The sequence below is a fragment of the Trachurus japonicus genome, chromosome 8, assembly GCF_045865225.1.
Source record: "Trachurus japonicus isolate A0001 chromosome 8, Traja_1.0".
Taxonomy (NCBI): domain Eukaryota; kingdom Metazoa; phylum Chordata; class Actinopteri; order Carangiformes; family Carangidae; genus Trachurus; species Trachurus japonicus.
The window spans coordinates 5,606,371-5,626,593 of NC_140914.1; the positions used below are offsets into that span (position 1 = coordinate 5,606,371).

At 43.4% G+C, this 20,223-nt stretch overlaps 1 protein-coding gene and 1 long non-coding RNA gene across 3 annotated transcripts in view; one reads left to right on the forward strand and one right to left on the reverse strand.

Annotated features, from left to right (window-relative positions):
- The window catches only part of ngfra (nerve growth factor receptor a (TNFR superfamily, member 16)), a 44,711-nt gene extending 37,535 nt beyond the window's left edge, over window positions 1–7,176 (forward strand). The window contains exon 6 of the mRNA XM_085783400.1: window positions 2,710–7,176. Within this exon, the coding sequence (XP_085639526.1) occupies window positions 2,710–2,762 (53 nt within the window). The 3' untranslated portion in view covers window positions 2,763–7,176. The remainder of the gene's footprint in view (window positions 1–2,709) is intronic.
- Window positions 1–20,223, reverse strand: part of LOC146982414 (uncharacterized) — a 90,504-nt gene that overhangs the window by 49,491 nt on the left and 20,790 nt on the right. The gene's annotated exons all lie outside the window — the stretch shown is intronic.

Genomic DNA, 20,223 nt, shown 5'->3' on the forward strand with positions numbered 1-20,223 from the left:
TCCAATCTCAATCAGGAGATTTCAAAGCTTTACCGCGGCTTAGGGTCCAATCAGGGCAGACCTGAAGGAGCTGATTGAAAAAGAAAGAAGAAGAAGAAGATGAGGAAGATGAAGAAGAAGAAGAAAGAGGTCGGTAACAAAGCGATCGCAGCGATTGGGAGTTCACATTTCAGAGCAGAGCTGACTGAACTGGTTCACTGACTGACAGCTCGTATTGATTCTCCCCCGGATGAGGCTGAACTCTATAAATCGTTGGACGGGCATGTGGCTGCTGCAGAGCGAGGTGCAGCGCTGCTTCAGAAAAACAGTTCAGTTGCATTGTTGGAAAAAAAGAAAGAAAATAACAGCGTTATAGAACTGGTAGAAAACCAGCACGTAGGCCTAATTCCAATGAGAACAGTAGTAACAAACAACGAGAGTTAAGCCATCCTATATATATCATATTTTTCACGTCACTATCACTGTTTAGACAAATCTGAAATGATTGAAGAAACATTACTATTTCTGTGTGTGTGTGTTTTGTGTTGCTATGTGTTGTATTTATTCAGTTTGGGGGAATCACAGTGTCTAGAAAGCATCAGTGGCTGCAGCTGACAGGGACAGCTAACGGCGGTAGCTAAGCTAACAGCGGCAGCAAAGCTACAGTAACATCAGGACGTCAGGCAGCTGTTAAAACCCTATCGTTGTCGGACACGACATGAAACTACTCCAGTTAGCTCAGTCATGTTGTAACTCAGATATCCACTGGAGAAAATATTTTTTCATGGACCGTTTATTGAGTCACTGAGTTATTAAAGTGAAACATGTAGCTAACCGTTAGCCAGCTAATCTATGATAACCATGACTAATGACAAAAACATGCACACAGAAATAGTAGCCTAATGTTTGTCCAATCATTGGTTTTATAGACTTTACAAATATCAGATTAGTCTAAACGGCGATATAGTGACGTGAAAATTAGATTTATATAGCGAAACTCTCATCTTGTTCTGATGCTGGTTTTCTACCTGGAAGTAGCCTAGTTGTAAGGCGATTCGTTCTATAGGCTACAGGTGCATGTGCACTGGACTCTGTGTGTTACAGATGCCTGAGCTCTGGTCAGCGTCAGTTTTGTGTCTCTGCTCTGTGTCACTGATGATGATGATGATGATGATGATGTCTCCAGAGCGCCTGTTTATACAGGAAGGAAGAGGAGAGCAGGGATATGGACCGTAGCCATCGCTGCACAGACTCACAGTGGATTAATGTGGCGAGCGCAGTGACCTCAGAGCGTTTTATCACTGAAATATGCAGAGAAGGAGGACGGTGAATAGAGATGGAGGCTGTGACAGGATACAACAGGAAGTGCCCCCCCAATCCCCCCACCCCCCGATCTGCAGCTTTAAAAACAAACCCTCTTGTCCTCCTCTTTCCTGGCACAACGCTGCATTGATAAAGATGATAAAAACACCACCACACACCACTACCAGAGCTAGGGGGGCAGGAGGGGGGGGGTGTCCTCTCAGGAACGCCTCTGCATTCCCGAGGCGTTTCCATGGTTTTCTTTCCAATTGACAACAGGTTAAAGAAGTTTGTGGGAAAAGAGAGCGTTTGTGTCCCGGCTAATGATTTCAGTTTAACAAGGTTTGGACGGGTGAGAGTGTGGGGAAGAGACAGTGAGGGGGGGGGGGTTCGTATAAGAATATGGATGGAGGTTGTGATGGAAAACATGTTGTTTTTTTCTGTCCATGAATGAGAAACTGACCTGTGAAGGGGTTTTGGAGGTGAGGTACCTTCACAGACCAAAATAAATCAAGAAAAGCTCCACGGTCAACGTGCTTCATCTTGGTCTCGACCTCAGACGATATAACTCCAGTGTCAGGGACATTGTGACTCTTCCTAAGCCTGAGCAAACTGTGACGAACCAAAAGAAAAAAAAGAGACATTTTTATCCTCTTGTTTACACAGTGGAGTGGAAAACACCATGATAGTATTTTGTACGTTTGCTCCCCCTCAAAAGAAATGCACGGTCCTCAGTTTTTTTTTAATGCTAAGTTAATTTTATAAGAGAAAGACAGAATATCAACCAAAATATCATCATTATATAAAGGTTATGTAATTTACATTTGATTTAAGTGAAATACGGCAGTGGTTTTCAAAGTGGGGTCTGGGGTTGAGAGGGTTCAAGGGGGTCCTCCAAATTTTACCACTTTTTTCTAGATTTTTTACAGCTAAATTTTTTTTCCTATACATTTCTCTAATATGTTTCCAAAAATTCACGCTATTGGCTTCAGTGACATTGACTAAAAAAGTAGAGTTATTCAGTTTCAGAACAAATATTGTGTATTTCTGTGTTTGTTTCTTTTAAATTTTGTTTTCCGTGGTCTAATTTGTGTCAGTTTAGGGGTCCTTGATGTAAAAAAGTTTCATAACCACTGAAATAAGGGATCAAATACTTATTTTTCCCACTCTTCTCTATGTACAGTATAGAGGATTCAGCAGCTGCTCGACTGCAACTGTACCAAAGTAGATGAGAATATCACAAAGCAAATAGATTTTATAAAGGTTTTAGTGGGGACAGCCTCTAATTTTTTAGAAACATTAGAAAGGAAATACCTCCACAGCCTTAAGGCATCTGGTAACACATGACGAAGAAAAAGAAATGAGAATACGTGTGAATAAGAAACAAATGTAAATCATGTGTGTCTGTTTTTCACTCTGTCCCTGCAGTGGTGAGGGTGGACGGCGGCCCCGAGCCCGACTCGCCTCCCCATGTGGTCTGAAGAGGAGGAAGAGGAAGTAGAGGAAGGGGAAGTAGAGGAGTGGAAGTGAAGGCTGAAGACATGGAGGGAGGAAAGCGCAGCAGAAGAGGGGGAACCTGAACCGTGGACCAAAAAAAAAGAAAGAAAGAAAGAAGCAAAGCGGACACATCGTAGAGAGAGTGTAAAAAAACAAAAAACAAACACAAACTCATCTCTGAAGTGGCCTCAGAGCAAAGACTGGACTCGACCTGCATCGTGGACCTCCTGGTTCTGTTTGGGGGAGGGGGAGTGGGGGGCAAAGTCTGACTCTTCATCCCTGCATTTATATATCGAGTCCAACTCTCCGCATCAGTGCCTGGACACGACCTGTATACGGCAATATCATCATCATCATCGTCATCGTAGACACGCCGGGTTTCATCCTCTATCACCTGAATATCTAATGTTGACATATGACAGCATCGTTCCCACTAACTGCCAGCTGATCTTTCCTCTTTTCCTCTCTTTTCTCCTGCTGTGAATCATTAATGTGCCTCAAAGGTAAAAAAAAAAAAAAAAAAAAAAAATCGGCAGAAAGCTTCTCCAGTATCTCCTCTTTTTCTATTCAGCCCCAACTCCCCTTCCCTCTCTCAGATAATCCTCTCCTCATAGGATTTTCTCTGTTCAACCCCCGCCGTCGTGTGTGATTCAAAAAGCAGCGAGAGGGTGAGGAGGAGGGGAGGAGGGGAGGGGGGGAGAGCTGTGAGTCACTCCCAACTTCTTCTGAAGTTTCTTCTCCTCTCTTCTCTTTATCATTTACCCACAGACGCGTCCCATGGCATGCTCTCTTGTTTAATGTTCGTGTCATCGGATGCGAGTGTGACTCATATTTGAGTGAAGGAGAAAAGAAGAAAAAAAAAAGATCAATTATTGCGGCGTCGCCCACTCGGTCATCAACCAGAGCGAGATGGATGCTGCTTCTTCTCCTTCTTCTTCGTGCTCTCCTCCTCTCTTCTCCTCTGACTTTGTTTTGTTTCAGTAATTTCATGCTCTGTAACATTTGTCGGCTGTTTTAGTCGAGTGTTTAACTTTCATATTGTGGAGGGGTGGTGGTGGGGTTTGAGTTACATCGCTGACTCAGCAGGGTGCAACATGATGAGAGAGACAGAGAGAGGAACCTCTGTGCACGGCGGTGGAGCTCTGCTGACTCACTGCGATGAGCCGACATGTCTGAAGGGAAGAAGATGAAGAAGATGACGAAGAAGAAGATGAAGAACCAAAAGAGGAGCGGTGGCGTCAGCGGTGACGCAGCCTGCAGCCCGCAGCCCGCAGCCTGCAGCCTGCAGAGCGGCTCATTAAACCCACACTTTAATGAATCTGGCGATGAAAAAAGAAAAAGAAAAATAGAAAGTGTGCATAAAAGGAAAGGAGGGGGAATCCCATCGATCTTAATTTACATTTAACTGAGTGGAAAATTGGGACACCCCTCAGAGGCTGACGCTCTTCTCTCTCTATCGCTTTTTCTTTTTTTTTTTTTACACTATCCCCACCACCACCACCTCCTCCTCCTCCTCCTCCTCCTCCTCCTCCTCCTCTTCTATGTGCACGTCCCCACCGGTGCGTGCAGCTCTGTCTGGCTGATAAACAGCGTTTCTGAGGCGCTAATGCATCGTCACCGGCGCTGCTGTCAACACGGGGCCCATTAGAGAGACTTCCTGACAGGCAGGTAGTAATTACCTCAGGGTTTCAGCTTCATTTAGCCTCCGTGCTCCTCTCCACTCTGCCGCCTCTCTTCTGGATTAATGCTGCGTGCGGACAACACAGAGGAGGAGGAGGGGGAGGAGGAGGAGGAGGAGGACCCCCCTTCTCTCTCAACTTCCCTCCATCGCCATCCTCTCCCTCCAAACGTCCACATTACACATCCACTGACATTTACTATATCGCCTTGGTGATATAAAAGCACTTCTAAAGCCAGGTGGCACCTTTTATCACACAGGACTTCTTTTATGTTGCCCCCCCGCCACCACATCCACACCTACGCCCACCCACTGCCTGCAGTAAAAGCAGTCGACATACAGTACTGTACTCTAGGTAGGTTGTTAAAAGGAATATACTGTAGCTGATCTGGACTGCGCTCACTCCTGCAGAGGCATGAACCGTCTCAGAGTTCCTGTTGCTGTTTCTGTTTGTGTTGTGCTAGGATTAGAAAAGGAAAGATCAGTGGTTGAACGATGTGTTGGGCAAACTATACCATAAAGGTTTGTGTGGCTGCTCTGTTTTTTTTGTTCCAAACCAAGCAACAGGCAACAGGCAGCACAGCAAACCAGACGTGACTCATTAAATCAACTGATCTCGGTCTTCAGTCGACAGCTGATTGGTCAAACTCTGTTGCTCCTGTGGAGTAATTTGCCCCCTACCTGCAGGAAACGCTCTATGTAAACGTGTGCGGTAGAGTAGCCCAGTTCCAACATGAATGCATCAGAAACTTGGTGAATTTAAAGGGATAGTTCAACATTTTTGGCAAATTGGCCCATTGCCATAATCCCTTTAGTTTTAGGAGTACTGTAGGTTCGTTACCTTTAATTGTCGGTGCAAGATATTTTTAGAACGGCGGAGCAGAGCCGTGAGCTGCTCAGAGCTACGCTATGGAGGCTCATGGGATTTCTTGGTTTCCCTCATCAAACTCATCAAATACACAATCCAACAACTCCACAACGCTCTGGTGGACAAGTTGTGACCTGCACATTCACCACGCTATGAGATAATAACACAACGTTACCAGACAGAGTTGTTTTAGAGGGAAATTCATGCAAAACCGCTGATGCTCGTTCCTGTTGGGGACAGTTTTTCAGCTAGCAGTCTCTGCATTTGCCTCTCCCTGGAACAAGTCATTTAACCATCACAATTACTCCAAAGCTGTTTAATTAAGATGAGAAATCTTGCATAGTTCCTCTTAAAAAGGGAATAGTTTGAGATTTTTTTTTGCTGGATAGGTTTTTTTTTCTTCTGTTAAACAGACAGCGTGACGTGTTTCCTCATCAGCATCAGTGTTTCTCCTGTGTGATGCTGCCTGGATCGGTCACATGGTCTCATCAGTGCAGCAGCAGCAGCAGAGACATATGAATGGGAGCTCTGCTGTATTTTACTCACATCTCACATGTGGCCATCTGGTGTGGACATGTGACCACACACACACACTTCCACACACACACATTTCTACACACACACACACACTTCCACACAAACATAACTACAGTGGATGATTCACTCCTCTGCTCAGAGAGCCAGTGTGATTCATCCTGAGCCCCGGCTGCGTCGCTGCTTCAGTCCGAAAAAACATGACAAAAAACAAAAAAAAACCCAACGCGCTCCTCCTCCTCCTCCTCCTCCTCCTCCTCCTTCTGCACCTCCTTCTGCAGCACACTCATCTTCCTCTAGCAGCTCGTTGTGAGGCGAGAACACACAATGTAAAGAATGTACAACCTGAACACAAACAGAAAAATATGCAAGACACATTCAAGGATCAAGGTTTTTGCTTTGTTTTTTAAGTTTGCCCGTTGTTATTTTTCTTTGTTTGTTTTCTTTGCCTTTACACTTTCCTGTTGGTTTATATTATGAATAGTATTACACTTTTTGGACTCAGTATTTTTTCTAACTGATATGTTATTTTGTAGCACTTATTAGATGTAATATGAATGCACTCAAAGTTCAAGTGCCTGTGTACAGTGTCAGGTTTTTAAGTTCAGATGTGTAATTATATTTTTTGCCTTTTTTTCACCCCCTTTGTGTATTTTTATGTTGTTTTTTTTTAAAATGTGCATTTCTTTGACATGTTGAGAGTTAATGAAGGATTTTAGTTCAAGTCTGGAGATGCAAACAAACTGTATAAACCTGGCACTGATAAGAGACATTAGAGACTTACAGTATAAACAACAGGTTGCCAGTGAACTCGACTCATACTGTATGTTATAACACGGCTAGAACTGCTGGCAACTCAATGAGGGTCATGTAGCATTGATATGAAAACATATAAACATGCCACTACTCTGAGACTCACATATACTATTAGTCAATAGAACTCAGCTCTACTGTGCAGATGTCTTGCATGTGCAGTAAGTTTCATCGTGTACCATGTCAGGGGCGGCGGCGGCGGCGAGACGTGCGATCTGCAGCAACATGAAAAACCCGATGGGGAGGTTCACTGTGATTCTCTGTGATATTGATTACTACAACTACAACAACAACAAACACTCCTATGGGATCGTTGATCCTGAGGAAGCTGAATGTCACCTTGTACTGACCTACTACTAATGTAAAAAAAATGCATTGTGTAAATGTGAAATTTCTTAGAGTTGATTACGAGATACAAGAAACACACTATAAAAATGTACAAAAACAAAAATGAGTGCAAATGATGATGAACATCTATAATACAATAAACAGAGATGTCATTGCAGCGCACTGTGTCCTGTTTGTCTGAATCTGATGCTACAATGACAGTTTGATGGGTTTTTGGGGGGAAATGTGCTTCTTCAGTTCCTTTTACATTCATGCATGCAAAAAATTACGACACTTACACTTCCCGTCTCCGAAGCGGGCGTAGTCACGATCACTTCGTCAAGACATAAAAATCTGCTACTGTAGCTTAATATCTGATCCGTGCACGATCATATCACTTTAATAATACTTTGTTTTTCTCTCTAAAGACAGATGATAATAACAGAAACACTAGTTTTACTTCAGTTTTACTTTTAAGTTCAGAGGTTTCCTGAACATTTTTGTGTTTGTGAAGCGTCGTCTGCAGCAGTGAAACCAAAGCGAACAGAAAGACGAGAGATGTCGTGAGACCGCGCGAGAGTTTGTTGCTGAGACAGAAGCCGCTTTTACAAATAAAGTGAATTTCCTCTTGATCTGTGGCTTGTGAAAAATGGCTCTGGTATTTAATTTGGTGACTAAAAGGCAAAGGAATCTGTGATAATCTGTAGCACGTAGACGCTGACACGTAGAAACTTGTTACTCAATGTTTTTTTAGCTTCAAAAGTCACAACTGGACATCGAACAGACAGCTCCTCTGTCAATGCAGCAGTGGGTTCACGATTGATGGATATAAATATATATAAAGATGAACAGAGCGACCTCAGCGAGCCCCTGTTGTGATAATAATAACCAGAAACATCTTAGATTATTCAAATTATTCCCACAGACGACTTTGCAGGCCTCAGACCTGATGTTCGGCTTGCGAAATTCAGTATTTCCCCCCCGTTCCCCCGTTCACAGAAACACCCACAGGGATTTGTGAAAATTACCTCAAGCAAATGAAAATAAAATGTAGAAACCAGAAAGAATGGAGCGGCGGACCAGCAGCCAAACCACAGCCAAAAGCAGGACCATATGTGGAGGTCCAGCGGTCCCCGACGCCGTGTTTCCCTGCAGTCTTATCAGCACTTAAACATCCCGAGGAGGTTCCTCCTTCAGCCCCGTGTCACCGATGAATCCTGGATGATTTATCCTCCACACACACAGACATGACATCAGCAGAGAGAAGTCACGGAATAACACATGTCTTAAACACGGAGAGTGACTCTCTTGGCTTAAAATGTCCCCATGGTTTCTATACGTGCGCCTGAACGCAGCACGGCGGTGACAGATAGACTGCAGGATTTTAATTTCATCAGCAGGGAGCACTTAAATGGAGACGCTAATCAAACTAGGTTTTCTTTTTTTCCCTCTGTCAAGACTAATCAAGACTGCAAGTCAGCAGAAAGGACAGAAGAAAGAAAGAAAAGAAAGTCTTGAATAGATAAAAGGAGACAGAGATGCCTGAAAAGCAAAGGATGCATTAAAATACGCTCAGGGCGATATGAAACTCCAACTAGACGACCACAGCACTGACTCAGAGAGAAACAGCTGGAGGAGGACGAACGTCTGGTCTGAGCTGCAGCTTCCTCTCTACAGAGGCTTTTATTAGTTATTCTAAATCAGTGAATTATTATTGCAGAGACATTAGAGTCCTCCACCACCTGCTGCACTCAGGTCTTCACATTAAGACTAAAACATATCCGTCCTGTCATCGTCACACCCTCGGCAGCTCAGATCAAAGCAAAGTAAACTGCACCATCATCATCATCATCATCATAAACCACTCGGTGTTCAAAAGCCCTAAAGTCGTTGTTTACCTTCACCTGAGCTCGTCTCAAAGATGTTCACACTGATGAAGTGACAGTGACATGACAGACTCAAACAAACTTCAGGCTGCGTCACCATCAAAAAACAAAACATCCTCTTCTATAACATATAATACAATATAATAATACTGTTGTTTCAAATCTACGTTTCTGATGCCTGTAATGTTTCTACTTTCTTTTTGAGCTGGACTGAATCACATATTCAGATGTTTCTAATATATAAACCTTGTCAAGCTAATGCTGAACAATAACTCTGTTCAGTTGTACTGTATTATGTTGCAGGTGTAGAAGTTCAAGCTCTAGGAAATCCAATTTCTTATTCTGCCAAGATTAAGAAAACAAATTGATTGCATGTTAATATGATGTGGATTTCCTTTCGTTCATGACCTGTGTCTTTGGATGGATGGATGAATTAACAAATGACTGGAGCCAAACTCCATTCATTTTCTTTCTTCTTCAAACTTCCTTTTCTGGAAACTGACAAGCTCAGATCCTAATTATTTTCAGACTCAGTCAGACTCATCCACTTCTTGACCAAAATTTCCCATTTGTTCTAAAAATAAATGATCTGTTCTGGTTGTCTGAGAATAAATAAACCAAAATCAAAGTCTTTCCCTCTCTCTGTGGTTTGACGTCTGAGCAGCTGCTGTGAAGAGATTCTGGTTTTAGAGGAGGAAATAGTCAATAAAAATGATTTTTGAACACTGTTTTAACTACAGTAACAGTGTTTTTAATTTTTACTTCAGTTAAAGTCGACTGCTTGTTATTTCCCACTGTGTTGCTCTGTTTCCTTCTCTCTTTAGTATCTTTGCTCAGACATATTGGATGATGTTGCTTCACCTGAGGCTCTGAGTGCCTTTTCTCCCTCTCCTTCTCCTTTTTTTTAAACTTTTGTTTGTTTTCCACAGAAATTAAACACTGTCACAGCCGCTACCTGCCTTGTTTACCGTGTGACAACACCTTGAGAAAATATGAATTGTTTTGTGTGGGCACAAAGTGTCATACATCACAGCAGAAAGTCTGAGGTGAAAATAAAATCTAACTCTGTCCTGAAATGATCCATCTGCAGCCCGATACGAGATCCGACAGTGAAGATGCAGCAGCGGACAAACGGAATGAACCAACGAGTCAGTCGTCGATGTCGTCGGCGGCCATCTTGTCCACACCGCTCTGTATCACAGCGGAGAAATCAGAGAAACCCAAACACATGCATGACAATTCATCACGTTAGCGGACGGAGGTGTTTCTGTGACTCTAAGAATAGATGTTTATTTAAGAAGCCATTCATCTGGCTGATTAGCTGTCACCTGCACACAGCCGAGCCGACCCAACACTGGTTTTTATCTTTTCCCTCCTCTGAAGGTGTAAATGGCTGCAGCAGGTTTCTGTTTACATGTGGCTTAGATTAATGAGTTTGTGCCGATGTGTGTCAGAGACAAAACACTCGGCCTTTTGTTTCTCTTTGTTTGCAGCTCATGTTCCTGTGCAGCCCCACAGCAACAAGTGCAGCGTGATAAATCACAACAAGTCTCATTGTTGAGAGTTTTTTTGGGGGGTTTTGTTTGACTTGGTTGTGCTGGGAGGTGTCGCACAGCTGGACGCCATCATCCTCCTGCTGTCCTCCTGGGTCAAGGAAGGAAGGACGAAAGGAAGGAAGGAAGGAAGTTAGGAAGCAAGGAAGGACAAAGGGAAAGAAGGAAAGAAGGAAGGAAGGAAGGAAGGAAGGATAAAGGGATAGAAGGAAGGAAGGACAAAGGGAAAGAAGGAAGGATAAAGGGATAGAAGAAAGGAAGGAAGGAGAAAAGGGAAAGAAGGAAGAAGGACGAAGGGATAGAAAGAAGGAAGGATAAAGGGATAGAAGGAAGGAAGGAAGGACGAAGGGAAAGAAAGAAGGAAGGAAGGATAAAGGGATAGAAGGAAGGAAGGAAGGAAGGACGAAGGGAAAGAAAGAAGGAAGGAAGGATAAAGGGATAGAAGGAAGGAAGGAAGGACAAAGGGAAAGAAGGAAGGAAGGATAAAGGGATAGAGGGAAGGCAGGAAGGACGAAGGGAAAGAAGGAAGGAAGGAGGGATAAAGGGATAGAAGGAAGGAAGGAAGGACGAAGGGAAAGAAAGAAGGAAGGAAGGATAAAGGGATAGAAGGAAGGAAGGAAGGAAGGAAGGAAGGAAGGAAGGAAGGAAGGACGAAGGGAAAGAAAGAAGGAAGGAAGGATAAAGGGATAGAAGGAAGGACGAAGGGAAAGAAGGAAGGAAGGACAAAGGGAACGATGAGAGGAAAGAAGGAAGGAAAAAAGGAAGGAAAGATAGATGGAGGGAGGGTTGGCTCAAAAAAGAAGGAAGAAGTAAGGACGAAGGGAAGGAAGGGAGGGAGGCAAAAAGGATTGTGGAAAGAAGGAAGGGAAAGGGAAGGAAAGAAAGATGGAGAGAGGGAACAGACCAGAGAAAGAAGTAAGAAGTAAAGAAGTAAAAACGAAGGGAAGGAAGTAAGGAAAGAAGCAAGGGAAAAAGGATTGTGGAAAGAAGGAAGGGAGAAAGGAAGGAAAGAAGGAAGGATGGAGTAAGGGAACAGATTGGGTTAATTTGACCCAGGAGGACAACAGGAGGGTTAAGTCTGTTCCTCTTCCTGTTCCTGCTCTTGTTCGTCTTTAAATCATCGTCCTGCTGCTACCAAACGTGAAGCTGTGACTCGGGACAGGGTGGTCCCTCTTACTCTTACATGGGGCTGCAGGCGGACGAGGACGGCTGGCAGCGTGTGGGTGGGTTTGGGGCGGGGTCGCTACATTTAACTGCTGCTGCACCGATCGGATGGTTTCCTCATGTGCTCCACACATTTCTTCAGAGATCTGTGTGAAAGGGATAGTTCACCCAAAATTGAAATTTCACTCATTATCTACTCACCCTCATGTGGACTAAGGGCTGGGAGAAGTTTCAGAGTCCTCCGTGGCTTCTCTGAGTTACAGGGGGTCTCGGCGTAGCAGTGCATGTCCATATAACGGTTGCAAATGGATACCAACTGTCTTCGTAACAAAAAGACACACCAAAAAACATCCAAATACCTCCATGCTGCTCGTATGTAATGTCCGTCTTGTATTAAATACGTCTATATTTCAAGCTTGTTTTGTAGCGGAAGATCCTCTTCCTGGTTCGTCAAATTTGGAGAGGTGAATTTGGACGAACCGGGAAGAGGACAGACCCTGTTTCGTCCAAATTTGACGAACCGGGAAGAGGAGCTTCTGCTACAAACAAGCTTGAAAACTAGACTTATTTAATTTTTTTCGGGACAATTTCCCATGTTGGGGCTTCAATACAAGACGGACATTACATACGAGCAGCATGGAGGTATTTGGATGTTTTTTGGTGTCTTTTTGTTACGAAGACAGTTGGTATCCATTTGCAACATAGACTGTAAAAAGAATGGACGTAGCGTCCGTGACGTCACCCATTGGTTTTGGGGAGTCGTTTTTGTGACTCAAATATGGCGGCCTGAACAGCGCCATGTTGGATTGGCCGGCCGAGAACCCGCCCACTGGCCTCGAAGCAGCTGTCCACGGAGCTGCTCGGACCTGTCACTCAACGTTTCCGCGCCCTAATTGGCCAGAATTTTAACCTAATAACAGTAAAACGGTAGAGTTAAAAAAAAATTCACCCCCCTCAGAGTGTGTGCGGGGGTAGAAACTATCGATTGAGACGAAAAAACACCAGGCTTTTAACATCTTTACTGAGGATGTATGTATTTTAACATGGGGGTCTATGGGGAATGCTCCCTTCTGACACCAGCCCCCAGAGGAATTCGAGGGGATTGCAGTTTTTTGAACGCGGAAGTGAGCTTCACTTCTCTGACCGACAACTGCCCCCTTGATTTGCAACCGTTATATGGACATGCACTGCTACGCCGAGACCCCCTGTAACTCGGAGAAGCCACGGAGGACTCTGAAACTTCTCCCAGCCCTTAGTCCACATGAGGGTGAGCAGATAATGAGTGAAATTTCAATTTTGGGTGAACTATCCCTTGAACAACACACAGATGAAACACGAACACGATGGAGATCAGGAGTGTGTGCTGCAGCTGCGTGTTGTTGTTGTATCCCTCTGTGTCCTGTATATTTATTTGTCAGGTGTTTGGACATCACAGGCGCTTGGATCCCGTTGAAAGAGACTCCCTCCTCGCTCTCTCTTTCCTCCACAGTGTGGAAAGACGCCATTTTCCAAAAATATCCCGGCTCACGTTGAGCACAGATGCAGCGGATCGACCGAGGCCACGGTCCAGACCGTCTCTGCACAGATCAGATGTGTGTCGGCACATCCGTGTTTTGATTTTCAGTACAACCTGCTCGGCTTGTACGGAGGAACTCGGAGTTACAGAGAGAGGCAACATGTCGAGTTTTTATGTTTTAAAAATGAGAAACACATTTTCCATTTCCCATGAATCTGAGTGCTTCCTGTCTCAGGGGATGGAGCTACTTCTCCGTCCTGTTGTCACTGCATAAAAGCAAAAAGGGAAGGATGAAAACTAGAACCAGTAGATTCACAATACAACATAATTTTGAAGTATGCAGTTGGAATATGGAAAATATAATAATGGAAAGTGTTGTAACCAAATCTCAGTGTTTTGGTTTCAAGCGGAGAGAGAGAGAGAGCCCCCGCTGGCTGGAAAGTTTGCACTGAATGATGGGAGCTCTCGTCACGTTAGATTTACACAATGCCGTCTCCAAAGGTCAGAGAGAGAGAGAAGAAAGAGAAGAAGAAGAAAAGAAGCACGTCGACACATATCCATAAAAAAAGTATGAAATCCTTCATGCAGCTTAATCCACAAAGACGCATCCTTCACATCTCGCTATCAGGAAAAATCTCTGAAGCCGCAGCAGCAACAGAGAGACTGAAAACATGAAAACAACGTGATTCATGAGGTCAAAGTCTGCATGGAGAACTTGGTGAAGAAAAGTTTGTTTTTACTTTCACAATGCCTCTGTCTCACTTCGGGGGTTTCATCCTTCAGAGGACACATTTGAAGGCCGATTACATCACAGCGTCGCAGAATACAGTAAGGCCTGTCCCATTTCAGCTCCTTCAAATCCGGCCTTCTCCTGCCTCCCAAGATAGCTCTAATAGCACTTTAACATTTACTAACTCTTCAACAACATTGAAGATGTCTGCTTGTATTCAATAATTTTATTGCCTTTGTGTTTGTTTTCTTTCTTTCTTTTTTTTTTTTTTTAAATCTCCTTCTTCATTAACATTCATCTTACTGTTGTATTTTTCTATGAACATCAACCTGCCAGTGGGACAGGAGATGGATATGAGCCTCAGCTACGATCTCATGCATATTTACATGGAAATGTTCATTAATATTTATGTCCCTTTAAAAACAAAAAATCAAATCTCAAGATTCTTCACATGCCATTAATTATTAGCCACCTAGCATGATAGCTATCTAAATCAGCAATCAGGCAATGCTCCAAAGACTAGACCGTCCCATTTACCAACAGTTGACGTGTCCTCCGAAGCTCTGAGCAGCTCGCAGCTCTGCTCCACCGTTCTAAAAATAGCTTGCACCGACAATTAAAGGTAACGAACCTACTGCTATGACTATAGCCAAAATGTTGAACTATCCCTTTAACAGTTTTTCTGTTGCCATAACTTTTTGGTGCTGAACAACAGCCTGGTCTGGTCTGTGAAAACGTCACTGTCCTTAGACTTCCAAATCATTATACAGTATGTAATCACAAGGTAACACAACTTAAACTGTATAAAATACTCTATAGAATTACACATTGAACTCATCTGGTTTTGCCATATATGTGAACCTAAACCTGAAGCTGGATTTTATCATTTATCCTGCAACACGTTGGCCAAACTCTCACTTTCCCTCCTCTCACAGGCCGTTGCTTGCATCACATGATGAACTGCGTATGGACACACAACTGGAACAAAAAGAGCATAGCGGGAGCGTTTCTTCATAAATCATGTGAAACTATAGACTTCTTGGCCTCGTTACAATCAGAGTTTTTTTTTTTTTATTTGCGTTTAGTATTCCAGCTTGTTGTTTTTTGGGTGCAGCCGTGGAGCTCAGCTTGTAAAGCTCAATGAAACATTATATGTGATACTGAGACGTACAAATAAACGTGACTAACTGTATACACCCAGCAGAGAATACAACCTCCTTATTCAACCAAAATCACAACACTGCTCCATATGTTTATCTATGACACCCACAAGTGGCGTTCCCTAAACGTAACGTACTGTTAAACCACAGGTTCAGTCCACATATACAAAAGCAATTGTTCCAAAAAAAAATAATGTTTTTTTTCTCATTATTTGTTTCCTCCACTGGTTTCCTTTGCTCAGGAAACTGATCAGACAGCGAGGGAGCGTTTGTTTGACACACCTTCTCCTCCGGTGGATTCAGAGACAGGATGATGATTTCTCCTCCCTCTAATCATCCTGATGGGACGCCAAACAGATAAACAACTCACACACATGCACGCACTGACATGTAGTTAAGCATATGCACAGACAAATGAGTAAACTATAGCTCGGGGGCGCTGGGACTGATCAGAGGCATTGCACATTTTTGATCATATGTAGAAAAAACAGTGCGAGGTAAAGCGATCTGCTGTTGCGACGCCGTTGTTGATATCAGTTACATGTCAGAAAACAAACAGCACAGTCGAACTCCTGCCTCCAAAACTCCTCTTAAACAAAAACAAACAAGGGGACAAACGAACAAAATCCGACTTTCAAGTGAAGCGAATGTAACAGTCATGTTTTACTCATTACTTTGCTGTTCTCACCTTGATTTCTGTCAAAAACAATTCACTCAGAGATGCTGTAAATATGCAGGATAAGAGAAGAGAGACAGCGACAGAGGGAAGGGGATGTTTGTGGAGATAGGAGACATGGACGGCAGCCAGCCTCGGTTGCTATGGAGCCGTCTCCTCAGGACCAGAGATGCTGGTGGTCGTGCTGCATTTACACTAAGCAGTTTATGCAGGTGATGTTGAACAGACGCTCCGCTCTGCTCCACAGCACACCTCACCGCTGCAGATGGACCTGGAAATCTGTTTTTTTTTTGTTTGTTTTTTACGATAAAGCATTATCTCTGGTGTGCGTTATGGCCGAGACTATTAAACTAGAGACAATAAAGTGTGTCTGCTTCACAGAGGGAGGAATTATTTCCACTTCGCTCTGTGCTCTTCTCTGAATAAACTCTATTTGTGGGAAGTCATCATTCATAAAAGCAGAGAATAGGAGACGGCCCACAGCGTCCCGCCGCCCATGAACCAAGTTTTTAATTCTGAATAGTCAAGCATGCAGAAAATACAGGCACTCTGCTTTTTAAAGCAAGAGAAAACAAACAAAATAGGAAAAATCCAGGATTTTCAAAGGACAACCTTTGTTGGATAGTCAAAGGTATTAATAAGCCTACTGTAATTTCAGACCAGGAACAAAGAGCATGCCTTATACTCAGTTCACTTCAATTTCCTGTACCTTGTGGTAATTAAGGCGCTCAGACTCTTAACATGCAACATGCCTCTGATGCTAATTATTTTTCTTTCCTCCTTAAAGGAACCACAGAGATGAAGTCAAAACAACAAGACGGCTTTGCTTTTATTCTCCTCAACCCTCATTCATCGATTCAACCCTTTCTTAATCAGTGCATCACATTTGTCTGGATTGAAACATCTCAACATGTACTGGATGGATTGAAATTGATTGATTGGGATGATTCTCTGACGCCACAAGAAACTCACACATGCACTTGAATGATTGATGATTGGCATCTTATTTAGTGCAGATACTCATGATGACTTTTAATCTTGTGCAACAATAAGGTTATGAAATACTGCAGGTTTCATTTAAGTTAAGGGAGGAAAATGACAGTATCATCTGCATATTGGAGACACAAACTGACAAGAGATGAGCCGAGTCGAAGAAGGAGTTTGGTGATGTACAGTGGTGTGTTGGGCCACAAAGGCCATGCATGATATCAGATGTGGGTCATGTACATAGATAGGAACAAATGAACTTGTGACGATTACAGGAAGTTTAAGATGCAGAGGAGACATCATACTCTCGCCTGTTTCTTAAAAATTGAATAAGAACAGATGTAATACCCAGACTTAGGCAGGTTTGTTTACTAAAATGGGAAAAAATATTGAAATACTCTACTGTTTTATCTCTTAAATTGTAGAATACATGACTGCAAATGCAAGTGAATTAAACGCAGCAAACCTGTTTATCCAGAATTATACTGACTATCTAACATTTGTGTAAAAGTTTCTGTATGAGTTGAACCTAAAAAAGGCACTGAGACTTTGACCCATGACCCCCCCCCAAAAAACATGGTAGAGTAGGTTGTACAGATGTGGCATATATAGGAGCACAAAACAAATTAAAAGTAAATACAAATGTTTGACGTTTAAGATCAAAACATCACCCTTTCAAGTGATTCATCACCGCTGCTCTTTTTTCTTCTAAAAGGTTTTTAGTTTCTAGTTTTTTTTAAGCACCCCCATAAAAGTTGAACATTACATGCAGTCTGAAGAATCTGACTCTGGACGTATGCTGCTTTGATCTCGTGCATTTCTGTAATTCATTTGTTTTGAGTTGCTCTTGTACGCTCCTATGAATGAATGAGTGAATGAATAAATGGCATGTGGACAGTTTAACATGTGGGCTGTTGATCTGAGAATATATAAATTCCAGAGCCGAGTCGAGCTGCGCATGTTATCAATATTTTTTGCGGCTTGGTTGATTAGCTGTTGGAGGCCGGGGTCTCCTGCTGTTGTTGTTCAGCGAACCGAGAACGCATGACAAAAGACGTAATGCGAAAAGCACCAGGCGGCTGCAGAGCCTAATATGTCAGGACAGTTTCATGCTTTTGAATAAATATATACTATATGCGATGAAAATGAGACGTCCGACCATATAATAATATATTGATGAGTGAGTAACCACTTGAGGAGGGGAGACTGTGGGTGCTGAAGACAGTTTATTGATTTGAACTTCTTCCTCCTTCTTCTTACCATCAGTCAGGTCACGTACTAAAGCTCATTACCTCTGATCGTTATGGGCAGACATTCAGACAAAAATCCCACACATGCATTTTAGCTGACCGTCCGAGACAACATCTAATACATCTGACACATCTAATGGATAATTACCTCTCATGAGCAAAACCACACTGCAACCACAGTAGCTTTTTACAGTTCTGAAACAATGCTGGATTTCACAACAGGCTTGGCACTTGGAACATATCGCCATAAAAAGGAAAAGGCTTTATTTCTCCACTAAAAAACCCTCTCTGCAGGCCGAGCCCCGATTGCTGACTCCTCTTAATGAGACATAAAGTGGTGATTAAAACAAGGAGAGACTGTGAGATCCATTACTGTGGAGAAAGAAACGAGACTGAGGTTAAAGATGCGAGAAGAAGAAGACTTTTTTTTTCTCCAACTTGAAAAGAAAACACCTCCATAGGTGTGTGTGTAGGCTACTCCCTTGTGTCTTTGCAGGAAATGAGAGGTTTCACTCAGAGGACACCCACACATACTGTATAGGTGAACCCCAGAGCACCGGAGTGAATGTGGAGTCATCAATCAGAGTCCTACAGCTTCATCAACACCATGAGGATGTGGGTGTGTCGAGGAGTGATGGGACTGCAGAGCTGCAGCCGCTCCTCCGCTGAAAAACCCCACAGAGTCAAACACAGGACGTTCTGCTTTTTGACAGTATTTATAACCTGTTACTGCGCCAAAAAAGAAAAAAAAAAGAATTAAGTGTCTGTGTCTGTTCACCACATGAAGTGTGACAGAGGGTCGACGGTTTTTAAAAGCTCAGGTAACAATGAGAGGAGCTCGGCGGGTGAAGTGATGAATGGTTCAAGGTATCGAGTGAAAAAAAAGAAAAGGACAATAGAGATCTCCAGTGCAGCCGCCGCCGCCGCAGCCTGAACACTTGACACAAAGTGTGTCATGTTAAATCCCAGATGAGGTCATCAATCAGCGCCGCAGAGCGAGGGGGTCTGACAGCTGCTAATTCAGAGGGAGGGAAGAAGGGATCATCTGAACGGGAATATAAGTGAGCTGCAACCAGAACTGAGAGGATTATTTTTTTATCTCCATCAATGTCTTGTTTTTTTGCCGCCTCCTCCTCCTCCTCCTCCTCCTCTTCCTCTCACAGCAGAGTCACACTGAGGAGTTTCCTTCTGAGGCCTTATCAACACATCTGTCTAGAGAAGTTAGTGTTCCCATCCATTTTTTAACACCGTGTTTTGCTAAAGTGCCACTGGATCCCCGAGCAGCTCCGCTAGTCCTCTTGCTTTCCTGCAGGCCTCCTCCAGGAATAACTAATCCAGGGGTGTGAAACCGAAGACCCCCGATTGACCACCACCGCCTCGTATTAACCTGCCGAGACACTGTGGAATTACAGCATGGGAACTAAATGAGTGATGGGTTTCCTTTCCACTGCTGCATCCTGGCTCGTGCATGAGCAGGTTGATTATAAATGGAGTCGATGAACATCTGTAAAAGTCTAAAGTTGGAGGCGGAGAGCTAACGGTTTCCAAATAGCACGACGACGACGACATGACCTCTTTGTATCTGCGCTGGTAAAACTGTAAATTACTGGTGAAATCGGTTAAGTTTTATTTCATAACACGGTCACGGTGCTGTAATCTGATATTACAAAAACATCTGACCACAGTTTCTCTGCAACAGTGTCTTGTGCTTTCCTCGGGAAAATAAAGAAGCTGTTTCCCATCCAATACTCAGGGTGCAGGGTGAATATATTACGCTGTCTGATCGACATGTTGCTGCCAAACGTCATCTGAACTATGAAATGAAATGAATACAACCAGTGTTTTTCCTTCCTTAAAAGAAAAACAGAAAAATGTGCAAACTAAGAAGGTAAGACCAGGAGAAGCTGAACCAGGCCAACGCAGATCACACATTCATTCTCTACTGAGCCGAGGGAATGGGCGAATTTGCAGATGCAGCTGTGCTCGTCGTTAGTCGGCCCACGTGGATCCACTCACTGTCTTTATGGAAGTGCTCCTGCTAAATTGTATTATATTAGACTCCAGCGTTCCTCCCTTCCCTCCCTCTCTCTCTCTCTCTATCTCTCTGGTCTCACACTCCTTCTCTCTGAGCAGCACTTGGCTGTTCCTTCGGCCTGCATTTCAGGAGGACAACACTTTTAGCAACATCTTGTCTTCGATGGTGGCGGAGGAGGGAGAGCATGCAGGGCTCCTCCTGGACAAACCGGGGCGTCTGCATCCAATTAAAAAGGTTGTATCTGGCCTCCTTTGTCAGAGTAAATACG